Source organism: Salmo salar, chromosome 03 (genome assembly GCF_965601325.2).
Source record: "Salmo salar chromosome 03, fSalSal1, whole genome shotgun sequence".
Classification (NCBI taxonomy): Eukaryota; Metazoa; Chordata; class Actinopteri; order Salmoniformes; family Salmonidae; genus Salmo; species Salmo salar.
The window spans coordinates 20,663,473-20,677,235 of NC_138293.1; the positions used below are offsets into that span (position 1 = coordinate 20,663,473).

At 45.4% G+C, this 13,763-nt stretch overlaps 1 protein-coding gene across 1 annotated transcript in view; it reads left to right on the forward strand.

Annotated features, from left to right (window-relative positions):
• Positions 1–13,763, forward strand: part of LOC106599530 (glypican-1) — a 135,264-nt gene that overhangs the window by 112,809 nt on the left and 8,692 nt on the right. The window contains exons 7-10 of the mRNA XM_014190813.3: positions 1,282–1,412; positions 7,596–7,721; positions 8,135–8,265; positions 8,439–8,614. Of these exons, the coding sequence (XP_014046288.1) occupies positions 1,282–1,412; positions 7,596–7,721; positions 8,135–8,265; positions 8,439–8,614 (564 nt within the window). The remainder of the gene's footprint in view (positions 1–1,281; positions 1,413–7,595; positions 7,722–8,134; positions 8,266–8,438; positions 8,615–13,763) is intronic.

Here is a 13,763-nt window from a genome sequence, read left to right on the forward strand (position 1 = left end):
TACCCAGCCAGAAATAATCAGACACCCATTTTTCAAGCTAGCATATAATGTCACAAAAAACAAAACCACAGCTAAATGCAGCACTAACCTTTGATGATCTTCATCAGATGACACGCCTAGGACATTATGTTATACAATACATGCATGTTTTGTTCAATCAAGTTCATATTTATATCAAAAAACAGCTTTTTACATTAGCATGTGACGTTCAGAACTAGCATTCCCACCGAACACTTCCGGTGAATTTACTAAATTACTCACGATAAACGTTCTCAAAAAACATAACAATTATTTTAAGAATTATAGATACAGAACTCCTTTGTGCAATCGAGGTGTCCGATTTTAAAAATAGCTTTTCGGTGAAAGCACATTTTGCAATATTCTGAGTAGATAGCCCAGCCATCACGGCTAGCTATTTTGACACCCACCAAGTTTGACCCTCACCAAACTCCGATTTACTATTAGAAAAGTTTGATTACCTTTGGTGTTCTTCGTCAGAATGCACTCCCAGGACTGCTACTTCAATAACAAATGTTGGTTTGTTTCAAAAGAATCCATAGTTATATCCAAATAGCGGCGTTTTGTTCGTGCGTTCAAGACACTATCCGAAGGGTAAAGAAGGGTTACGCGCCCGACGCGTTTCGTGACAAAAACTTTCTAAATATTCCATTACCGTACTTCGAAGCATGTCAACCGCTGTTTAAAATAAATTTTTATGCCATTTTTCTCGTAAAAAAGCGATAATATTCCGACCGGGAGTGGTGGTTTTCGTTCAAAGACGAAAGAATAAAAACATGGAGTCGACTCGTGCACGAGCCTCAGTCTCATAGTACTCTGACCGGCCACTATCCAAACGCGCTAATGTTTTTCAGCCAGGGCCTGCACAGCCACGATTCAGCTTTTTGCCGCCTTCTGAGAGCCCATGGGAGCCGTAGGAAGTGTCACGTAACAGCAGAGATCCCCTGTTTTGGATAGAGATAATCAAGAAGGCCAAGAAATGGTCAGACAGGGTACTTCCTGTACAGAATCTTCTCAGGTTTTGGCCTGCCAAATGACTTCTGTTATACTCACAGACACCATTCAAACAGTTTTAGAAACTTTGGAGTGTTTTCTCTCCAAAGCTAATAATTATATGCATATTCTAGTTTCTGGGCAGGAGTAATAATCAGATTAAATCGGGTACGTTTTTTATCCGGCCGTGAAAATACTGCCCCCTAGCCATAACAGGATAAGCAAGTATTCACATTTAAAATATTGCATCCCCCCTCTCTCTCTCTGCAGATGCCATGCTGCAGGTCTCTAACAGGTTTGAGGGTGTGTCCAGTGTGGATGTGGTGTTCCTCTCTCTCCCCACACACATCTCAGAGGCTATCACCACCATGATGGACAACATAGACACATTTAACAACAAGGTAAGAACAGCAGTCAGCACACACACACACATGCATGCACACACAAGCACACATACTGATGTACTTACCCATGCACGCATGCACGCAAACACATGTGCCCACACACACACACACACACACACACACACACACACACACACACACACACACACACACACACACACACACACACACACACACACACACACACACACACACACACACACACACACACACACACACACACAGACACATGCTACCGCCAGTTCACACATTCAAGTATTATTACCGATCACTGACACATTGTTGATCAGGGCTCATAACACATATTCATAACCTGATGTTGATCCCTGTACTGGTTTAACGTAATAATGTTCCACATACCAGGGGCCATTTGTAAATTGTGCATATGTACAAGATATACCTCAAAATATGCGTGCGCCAGTTCTCACGCAAATGTTGGCATTTATAAAAATTTAACTTGACATGGGAATGTACTTAGCTTCCGGTAAACTTTAGGCCATGCGTGCGCACAGTTTATAGTGCTTGAAGTACTGCATTGCAAGCAGGCAAGTAGCCTAGTATTTTGTGCAAATGGGGGATATGATGACATGCTTATTTCCCCCCTCCCCCCAAAAAACAGGTAAATAGAATAACAAGATGCAATCATTTGCTGTTAGTGAGAAGAGCGAAGATACATTCTTTTTTTTGCATCTTTGCATTCTAAAATAGTTAGAAATATTAAATATTTCCTAGTTAATTTCCATGATAATTGCAGAATAAACTCTTAATATTTTCTGACTGTGATGGTTTCATACTCTTGGATGTTGTTGACCTATAAGATACTTTATCTTATAGGTCAACAACATCCAATCTCTTATTTAACTGGACCCACTTTAAAGTAGTAAATATTGTAGATCAACTATATTGTTTTCAAGTATTTTGCGCTATGGTAGAACAGACGGTTCACCTTTTCAATTTACGTTTTTTTAGGATACTGTACGTCTAGCCTACTGTAATTTCAAATTTCTGAAATGAACAATATAAACATAATACATATTTTCATAACCATTGCAGAATAAATTCCTCACTTTCTTTTCTGGCCATGATGAGTTTATATTCCCGAAGAAGCTTAACCATCTAACAAATTACGATGGGCATCTCTCATTTAAGTTTGCCTATTATTTTTGCTCGATGCATCCGAAAGGGATGGCAGGTTTATAATATAGAACAATCTACAGTGGAATTTAACAGATGAACAGACAGTTGATATTTAGCTTATACTGCTACCGCTGTATAGGCTTACTGTGTTTTATTTTTATTTGTAGACATACTTTACAATGTTTCAGAATTCATTGGCAGTGCAGACTTTTTAGGTTAGGGAATAAGTAAACGCAAAACATTATTGAATTCAAACTATCTGTTTACAGGTCCACAACAATTTGCAATTGTTGTTTTCTTACACAAACTTTCAGATACAGAAAATGTCATTCTAAAGTTTAAAACATTCTGCCAACACCTCCAGAGACATTTAATCAATTTACCATTGCTTTTTCCTTAAGAAAGTGCCTTAGCCTAATTCCAATACTTCCAAAGTATACATCAAATAGGGGTGTTACTGTCACCATAAAAGGTGAATGATGGGCATTTTTTAGGCATAGTTTTAATGCTCGTTCACGTGCACACAGTTTCAGGACGGGTCTGATTTATAATGGGAAACATGCGTGCGCCCAGTTTATAAATCTCCATATTTTATTTTTGTACGTGCGCAGTCTTTTCAGAAATTGTGAGCGCAGCTATATAGTGTGAAATGTACACAACTGTTATAAATGAGGCCACTGAAGAGGGACTGATAACACAGCCTCAAAGCCAACCATTAACTTCTCCTTTTAATGGTGTACGAGCACCACTTTGATGTGCCCTTTAAAAAGCGTAAGGAGCCATGAAATCTTAATTTTTTGTTTAGTGAAAGTGGAAAAGTATGCAAATAGTGTTGGGGAACAAAGGTTTCTCTGTGCTGTACTGGTGTCGAGGCCAAAGCTGGTCTGGAGCTCTGCAACAACCTGGCAAACCAGACTTCAGAACACTAGCCACACTAGCCACGCTTTTGCCCCTTAGGTACTGATCTAGGATCAGATTACTTTGATCCGATATCCTAAGTTTTACCATAAAGTGAAACTGACCTGAGATCAGCCTCACCTGATCCATTATTGACAGTCTTCTATGACGTTTAGGCCTAGTCCTACCAGGTTTAGGAAGTCAGTTTTAGTCATAAACCGTTTCAACATGCAACTACTGCTAATGCAGCTTCTGTGGTTTCATTACTTTTCACAGAGTTACAGTTGAATGTTAACAGTTAGAATTGGGAATTGGACAAATATGTTCCAGATCTGTGGGTATCTTCTACCTCAGGTTGGTACAACAGGGAGCAAGTGGGAAACATGCGGTGTGTGTGTTTGTGTGTCAAATGTGTGTGTGTGTTTACTTGTTTTATAAAAAAGGTATTCATGCAGGAGAGGTAGATAGTTACAACACCTCAGAGCTATCCAAAACAGGTTAAACAAGATGGTAGTGTCTTTATCTCATACATTACATCTAGGTAAATGGTATGCCTGAAGGAGCATGGGACGTTTGTGTTCTTGGCATTGAAATTATCCTAGAATATTAAATTACTATATGTCACCTACAGTGCATTCGGAAAGTATTCAGACCATCCTGTCTCGGAGCTCTATGGACAATTCCTTCGACCTCATGGCTTGGTTTTTGCTGTGACATGCGCTGTCAACTGTGGGACATTTTATAGACAGTTGTGTGCCTTTCCAAATCATGTCCAATTGAATTTACCACAGGTGGACTCCAATCAAGTTGTAGACATCTCAAAGTTGATCATTGGAAACAGGATGCACCTGAGCTCAATTTCGAGTCTCATAGCAAATGGTCTGAAAACTTATGTAAATAAGGTGATTCTATTTTTTATTTTGAATATATTTGCTAACATTCTAAAAACCTTTTTTTGCTTTGTCATTATGGGGTATTGTGTGTACATTTCTGAGGATTTTTATTTATTTAATCCATTTTAGAATTGGGGAGGCAGGTAGCCTAGTGGTTAGGGCCAGTAACCGAAATGTTGCAAGATCGAATCCCCGAGCTGACAAGGTACAAATTTGTCGTTCTGCCCCTGAACAAGGCAGTTAACCCACTGTTCCTAGGCCATCATTGAAAATAAGAATTTGTCCCTTAACTGACTTGCCTAGTTAAATAAAGGAAAGTTGGCCTAGTTGGTTTAGCCACAGAAAAAGCCAACAACCTTCCTGCTAGCCATGATTGGCTGAGATAATGAGTGGGCTGGACATGCAGAGAGATGAGTTTGGATTGGTCTGCCATATAGCTCGCATCTGTCTATTTGAGCTGGTTAGTATGTGTAGGTAATCCTGTTTAACGCAGCTTTTAAAAAATATATTGCTTAGTAGAACTGCATAAGTGTTGCTCTCCACTTTCTGGAGGACCGAGTTTTGAAATCAGTGGAATTAGAGTATGATAGCTAAGGAGATGGCAAAAACATCCGGATTACATCTCCAAACTAAGGGAAACCATAGCATCCATGACAGGGAGAAGCATCCAACCATAATGTATACGGGTGAGATCTATCTAGCTACATTTTCAGATATTACACATTTCTAATTTTGACAAAGTCATTTTCATTTCAAGTTAAAGTGTACTGTTAGCTAGCTAGCTAATGTTAGCTGGCTGGCTCACTAGCTAACGTTATATATATGATATTTTTATTCGTATCTCAGAGCCATTTGCTTTGCTTGTTATAGCCTAATGTTAGCTAGCTCACATTGAACCTGGTTGGTTAGCTACCTGCAGATTCATGCAGGGTAGTAACGTCATGAGTTGTGATTATGGTTCATTGTTTAGCTAGCTAGATGTCTTAACAAATGACTCCACTATGCAAGTGACTATTTTAATAGAATGTCACTGCGACAACTGTTAGCCAGTTAGCTTGACTGCTGTTGTTCGGACAGAATGCTTGGATCAACCCTTAAAAACGGATCGGCGATGGCTAGAAGACCGGTGACGTTGACCGCCGAACACCGCCCGAACAAGGAGAGGCATCGACTTCGGCAGAAGTCGTGACAACTCATCACATACGCTGCTGCTACTTTTTATCTATCCTGTTGACTAGATACAGTATGTGTATATAACTAGGAATAAAGTATCTACCTCAATTACCTCGTGTACCCCTGCACATCAACTCGATACCTGTGTATATAGCCACGTTATCATTACTCATGGTGACTTATGACTTTTATTATTATGTGTTATTACTTTTCTGTTATTTCTCTATTTTCTTTCGCTCTGCATTGTTTTTATTTTTTATATAGTATAATAAAACAATACATGTATTTTTTTATTTTACCCCTTTTTCTCCCCAATTTCATGATATCCAATTAGTAGTTATAGTCTTGTCCCATCGCTGCAACTCCCATACGGACTCGGGAGAGGCGAATGTCAAGAGCCATGCGCCCTCCGATACACGACCCTGTCAAGCCGCACTGCTTCTTGACACACTACTCGCTTAAGTCAGCTGCACCAATGTGTTAGTGGAAACACCGTACGGCTGGCGACCGAAGTCAGCGTGAACGCGCACGGCCGCCACAAGGATTCACTAGAGCGCGATGGGACAAGGACATCCCCGCCGGCCAAACCCTCCCCTAACACGGACGACGCTGGGCCAATTGTGCGCCACCTCAAATGAAATCAAACCATTTATCACATGTGCCAAATACAACAAGTGTAGACCTAACTGTGAAATGCTTACTTACAAACCCTTAACCAACAGTGCAGTTCAAGAAGAATTAAGAAAATATTTAACAGAAAAATGAAAGTAAAAAATTATAAAAAGTGACACAATAAAATAACAATAACGAGGCTATATACCGGGGGTACCGGTACCGAGTCTGTGTGCGGGGTACAGGTTAGTTGAGGTAATTTGTACATGTAGGTAGTGGTGAAATCACTATGCATAGATAATAAACAGTGAGTAGCAGCAGTGTACAAAACAAATGGAGGGGGAGGGGTGTCAATGTAATAGTCCAGTGGCCATTTGATTAATTGTTCATCAGTCTTATGGCTTGGGGGTAGAAGTTGTTAAGGAGCCTTTTGGTCCTAGACTTGGCTCTCTGGTACCGCTTGCTGTGCGGTAGCAGAGAAAGCAGTCTATGACTTGGGTGACTGGAGTCTCTGACAATTTTATGGACTTTTCTCTGACACCGCCTATTACATCGGTCCTGGATGGCAGGAAGCTTGGCTCCAGTGATGTACTGGGCCGTACGCACTACCCTCTGTAGAGCCTTACGGTCAGATGCCGAGCAGTTGCCATACCAGGCGGTGATGCAACCCGTCAGGATGCTCTTGATGGTGCAGCTGTAGAACTTTCTGAGGATCTGGGAACTCATGCCAAATCTTTTCACTCTCCTGAGGGGGAAAAGGTTTTGTCGTGCCCTCTTCACGACTGTCTTGGTGTGTTTGGACCATGATAGTTTGTTGGTGATGTGGACACCAAGGAACTTGAAACTCTCGACCCGCTCCATTACAGCCCTGTCGTTGTTAATGGGGGCCTGTTTGGCCCGCCTTTTCCTGTTGTCCACGATCAGCTCCTGTGTCTTGCTCACATTGAGGGAGAGGTTGTTGTCCTGGCACCACACTGCCAGTTCTCTGACCTCCTCCCTATAGGCTGTCTCATCGTTGTCATGGGTCTCCCGGTCGCGACCGGCTGCAACACAGCCCGGGATCAGAACCAGATCTGTTGTGACACCTCTAGCACTGCACTGCAGTGCCTTAGACCACTGCGCCTCTCTGGAGGCCCTCTCTGCATTGTTGGGAAGGGTCCGTAAGTAAGCATTTCACTGTTAGTCTACACCGGTTGTTAACGAATTATGTGTCAAATAAAGTTATATATGGTTTGTGGTAGTTGTTGATCCGATTGGGCAAGAGATTTCGTTTGAAATCCTCAAGACTCATATAAACCCCATGGAAAGTAGCTGCTAATTGTGATCCTAATAAAATACCAAATACCAAAATGAAGGTATTATTTTACAGATTGTCTCAAGAGTTGTAGATTTTGCCCCTAAATAAATGCCTCTCAACTGAATCATTTGGTCACTTCCTCCCTCTAACTCCCCCTCTCTCTATTCTCAGGTGTTCCAGGCATGTGGGAATCTGAGGGAGGGAGGAACCAGCAGCACCGGGTTGGAGGAGGTGAAGAGGAGGGGGAAGGTTACAGTGGAGGACAGTCCAACCTCTGCGGCTAGGCTGGAGAAACTGGTCAGTGGAAAAACTGGTCACTCTCTCTCTCTCTCTCTCTCTCTCGATATGATACGGTTTCTGTTTATTCGTGTTTACTCTTACTCTGTGAAGAATGCAAAAATAACAATGCTACAGTCAAGAATGAAATAAGTCAGATGAATATGAAATGTGAGGAAATGGAAACAACCATTGTCTCCCAAAAATTAACACACTGTTTTTGTTTGTTTATTGCTCATACCAAAGCTATTTGCAGAAGGCGTGAATGCTTGAACAAACATGATATTGAATAGCTTTTGATTGTAGTTTCCAGTACACAGGTTGTATTCATTCAGCACCAAATTAAAGAAATGGGACTGAAACATGGGGGGTACTACCTGAACTGGTCCAATAAGAAAGGCTTGTTTTCATTTTCCATTGCAAAACGCCCCCAGGTGTCTGATGTGTCGAGGAAGCTGAGGGACATGCAGCCCTACTGGGTCTCGTTACCCAGCACCCTCTGCAGTGACAGGGTGGCCACTAGGGCCCAAGCAGACAAATGCTGGAACGGCATGGCCCGTGCCAGGTAGGACCCCTAAACCACGTCTGTCTGTGTGCATGCATGCTTTGTGTGTGTGTGTGTTCATGCTCGCATGCATACATATTTGTGTGGGTGCCTCTGCATGCGTGGATCATGCATGTGTGAGTATGTGTGTGTATTTGAGTTCTCCCCAGTCATCCTCTCTCCTTGTCTTCCAGGTACCTTCCAGAGGTGATGGGTGACGGCCTGGCTAGTCAGATCAACAACCCTGAGGTAGAGATCGACATCACCAAGCCAGACATGACTATACGCCAACAGATCATGCAGCTCAAGATCATGACCAACCGCCTCAAGAACGCTTTCAATGGCAACGATGTGGACTTTCAGGACACCAGTGAGTATAGATCTAGGATCAGCTCATCCTATGCGAATACTGACTCCAACCATAGAGGGAATATCACAAAATGGACCTTACCTCAGAGTTTAGGTGCAATGTCATCCTACTCCTGAGGGCAAAAGCTGTGTGGACAACAGAGAGGTCTCCCTCATGGTCAAAACACTATGAAAGAGATTGTGCCATATGTTGACATTACATGACTACTGGAAATATTTGATATGTTGTTTTGATTGTCTCCAGTGTCGTTGCATGTCATTTCATCAAACCATGACACCCACCATCTCAGACTGTTCTGAAATCATTTCTGTAGCTAGAAACAAATAAGATAAGAATTCCGGAAGCATTCTTTTAAAAATAATTAGATTAAGCTAATTGATGGTTATATAATATTCAATAATTATAGTACCTAATATCCGATTTGGACCAAAATATTTCTAACAGTCAGTAAGACATGAGTAATCCGAAGAAGTGGACAAAAGCCATCCACAGACCCCCCACACCAATCCCACCCCAACAACGATCAGTATCAGTTCTATATGTTTGACAAGTAGAATGGAGCTGCGGCTCAGAGTATTGTTTCTTCATCCTATGTAATGTATTCTCTGTGATTTTGGTGATGTTGTTTTCCCCTGTTCAGAAAAATGTGTCATTGAAGTCACTGGATTCATGTCCCATCCTACATCCTCATAGTACCCGTTTCTGACCACTAGATGGTGCTGTTCCTGCTATTAGGTTATTGTTTTTTTTTTATTATCTCCTCCCCCCCATTGTTAAAGGGATAGTTCACCCAAATGACACAATTACGTATTGGTTGTCTTACCCCGTAGCAGTTTATGGACCAATTATGACAGCAACCCATGCTCTGGTTTCGTTTATCTGGCCACTGTTTCAAATGCTAACTTTTTAGCATCTATGGCACAAATCCAATGCATGTCAATTAAATTTGAAAAATTTGAATTTTCACACTGTCACGATTGTTGTCGGTGAATGAGGACCAAAACGCAGCAGGTACGTGAATGCTCATCTTGCTTTTTAATTATCTTTCAAAACGAACATACAAAATAACAAAAACACGAACGATCAACAAAAACAGTCTGGTAAGGCACAAGGCGAAACACAGAACAATCACCCACAAATCACACATACAAACACACCCTAATATATGGAACTCTCAATCAAAGGCAGATAGACAACACCTGCCTTCAACTGAGAGTCCCAACCCCAATCAACCAAACATAGAAACACACAACCTAGACTAACCATAGAATTACTAAACATAAACCAAAACCCGGAATTACTAAATTAAACACCCTTTACACAAACACACCACCCCGAACCACAGAAAACAAATACCCCCTGCCACGCCCTGACCAAACTACAAAACAATTAACCTTATATACTGGCCAGGACGTGACAGTACCCCCCCCTTAAAGGTGCTACCCCAGAAGCACCTTAACAAAAAATAACCCCAAGCAACACCAACAAAAAGTCCCCTTTTCTAAAGGGAGGGAAGGGAGGGTGGCTGCCGTCAACGACGGCACTGTGCTACACCCCCCCTCCCCAACCCACCTATTTCTGGAGGTGGCTCTGGCTCCGGCCGTTCCAGGCTGTCGGGCCACTCTGGCTTCGCCGGGGTGCAGTCGGGGCAGTCTGGCAATTCGGGAGAGTCTGGGCAGTCTGGCAATTCGGGACAGTCTGGGCAGTCTGGCAATTCGGGACAGTCTGGGCAGTCTGGCAATTCGGGACAGTCTGGGCAGTCTGGCAATTCGGGACAGTCTGGGCAGTCTGGCAATTCGGGACAGTCTGGGCAGTCTGGCAATTCGGGACAGTCTGGGCAGTCTGGCAATTCGGGACAGTCTGGGCAGTCTGGCAATTCGGGACAGTCTGGGCAGTCTGGCAATTCGGGACAGTCTGGGCAGTCTGGCCACTCCGGCAGTTCAGGGCAGTCTGGCCACTCCGGCAGTTCAGGGCAGTCTGGCCACTCCGGCAGTTCAGGGCAGTCTGGCCACTCCGGCAGTTCAGGGCAGTCTGGCCACTCCGGCAGTTCAGGGCAGTCTGGCCACTCCGGCAGTTCAGGGCAGTCTGGCCACTCCGGCAGTTCAGGGCAGTCTGGCCACTCCGGCAGTTCAGGGCAGTCTGGCCACTCCGGCAGTTCAGGGCAGTCTGGCCACTCCGGCAGTTCAGGGCAGTCTGGCCACTCCGGCAGTTCAGGGCAGTCTGGCCACTCCGGCAGTTCAGGGCAGTCTGGCCACTCCGGCAGTTCAGGGCAGTCTGGCCACTCCGGCAGTTCAGGGCAGTCTGGCCACTCCGGCAGTTCAGGGCAGTCTGGCCACTCCGGCAGTTCAGGGCAGTCTGGCCACTCCGGCAGTTCAGGGCAGTCTGGCCACTCCGGCAGTTCAGGGCAGTCTGGCCACTCCGGCAGTTCAGGGCAGTCTGGCCACTCCGGCAGTTCAGGGCAGTCTGGCCACTCCGGCAGTTCAGGGCAGTCTGGCCACTCCGGCAGTTCAGGGCAGTCTGGCCACTCCGGCAGTTCAGGGCAGTCTGGCCACTCCGGCAGTTCAGGGCAGTCTGGCCACTCCGGCAGTTCAGGGCAGTCTGGCCACTCCGGCAGTTCAGGGCAGTCTGGCCACTCCGGCAGTTCAGGGCAGTCTGGCCACTCCGGCAGTTCAGCGCAGTCTGGCCACTCCGGCAGTTCAGCGCAGTCTGACCTCTCTGGCGACTGTTGACTGGCGGGCAGCTCTGACGACTGTTGACTGGCGGGCAGCTCTGACGACTGTTGACTGGCGGGCAGCTCTGACGATGACTGTTGACTGGCGGGCAGCTCTGACGATGACTGTTGACTGGCGGGCAGCTCTGACGATGACTGTTGACTGGCGGGCAGCTCTGACGATGACTGTTGACTGGCGGGCAGCTCTGACGATGACTGTTGACTGGCGGGCAGCTCTGACGATGACTGTTGACTGGCGGGCAGCTCTGACGATGACTGTTGACTGGCGGGCAGCTCTGACGATGACTGTTGACTGGCGGGCAGCTCTGACGATGACTGTTGACTGGCGGGCAGCTCTGACGATGACTGTTGACTGGCGGGCAGCTCTGACGATGACTGTTGACTGGCGGGCAGCTCTGACGATGACTGTTGACTGGCGGGCAGCTCTGACGATGACTGTTGACTGGCGGGCAGCTCTGATGATGACTGTTGACTGGCGGGCAGCTCTGATGATGACTGTTGACTGGCGGGCAGCTCTGATGATGACTGTTGACTGGCGGGCAGCTCTGATGAAGACTGTTGACTGGCGAGGCAGGGTTGACGCACTTGTAGCCTGGTGCGTGGTGCTGGTACTGGGATTACCAGATTATGTACACGCACCTCCAGGCTAGTGCGGGGAGCGGGAACAGGACGAGTCGGACTGGGTTGACGCACTTCCGGGTCCGCACGAGAGACAGGAGCTGGAAACCCAGGGCTATGGAGGCGCACAGCCGGTCTAGATCTTACCTCCTGCACAACCCGCCTTGGCTGGATGGAACTAGTAGCCCTGTACGAGCGGGGTGCTCGTACAGGGCAGACTGGGCTGTGCAGGGGCCTGATGGTAGCCGTGCGTAGAGCGGGAGTTGGGTAGCCTGGTCCTCGGAGGCGTACCGGCGACCAGATGCGCTGCGCAGGCATCCTCCTACCAGGCTGGATGCCCGCTCTAGCACGGCACCTGCGAGGGGCTGGAATAACGCGCACCGGACTGTGCGTGCGTATGGGTGAGATAGTGCGCTCCTCAGCGAAACATAGCGCTCTCCACCCCATACGCTCCTCCATATAACCACGAGTAGCTGGCTTCCGGCTCTTCTTACGCCTAGCCAAACTACCCGTGTGCCCCCCCCCAAAATTTTCTTGGGGGTGCCTCTCGTGCTTCTCCTTCAGCGCGTACTTGGCCTCGTACCACCGCCTCTCTGCCTTGGCTGCCTCCATTTCCCCCTGCGGGCGTCGATAATCCCCAGCCTGATGCCAGGGTCCGGCCCCGTCCAGAACTTCCTCCCAAGTCCACTTCTCCCGCCAGTCCAACTCGAACTCCGTCTGCTCCTTCCTCTGCTGCTTGGTCCTTTGGTGGTGGGTGATTCTGACACGATTGTTGTCGGTGAATGAGGACCAAAACGCAGCAGGTACGTGAATGCTCATCTTGCTTTTTAATTATCTTCAAAACCGAACATACAAAATAACAAAAACACGAACGATCAACAAAAACAGTCTGGTAAGGCACAAGGCGAAACACAGAACAATCACCCACAAATCACACATACAAACACACCCTAATATATGGAACTCTCAATCAAAGGCAGATAGACAACACCTGCCTTCAACTGAGAGTCCCAACCCCAATCAACCAAACATAGAAACACACAACCTAGACTAACCATAGAATTACTAAACATAAACCAAAACCCGGAATTACTAAATTAAACACCCTTTACACAAACACACCACCCCGAACCACAGAAAACAAATACCCCCTGCCACGCCCTGACCAAACTACAAAACAATTAACCTTATATACTGGCCAGGACGTGACACACACTTCATATCCAAGTCATCTATACGTAACATCATTGAGTTACACAATACATTTTTAGATACTTTAGGATGATTTGGACAAGCGTGAAAATACTAATTTAGGTACCATTGAAAAGTTAGCATTTGAAACAATGGCTTGGTAAACAAAAACAAAACATGGGTTGCTGTCATACCAGAGGGGCAAGCTAGATTTACTCAGGGTTTCTGAAGCTAAACAGCTTCATTTAGCTTCACATTCCAGCTCAGGTTTTATCCGTACTACGACGCTGGATATAGCTCGTACGCCTGGCGCTAACTCTAGCAGGCTTATAACTGTGCATGCATGTTGCACATGGCTAGTTGAACGCCAAACTCTTCATTGAGGCCATGCTGATTCAGTGCCACATTTAATTTGTGCCAAAATCTAAATTAAAGATTAGTTATCTTACAAGTTGCAAATTCAAGAGGCTGTGGTGTGAAATAGGCTTTTAGAAGTGCCGTCTTTTTTTTATATTACTTATCGTTATAACCGACTTTGGTGTGCTTTAGTGTGCTTATCAACCACAAGCGCCTTTTTCCCACTCCAATCGATAAAATAATTGTATTAAG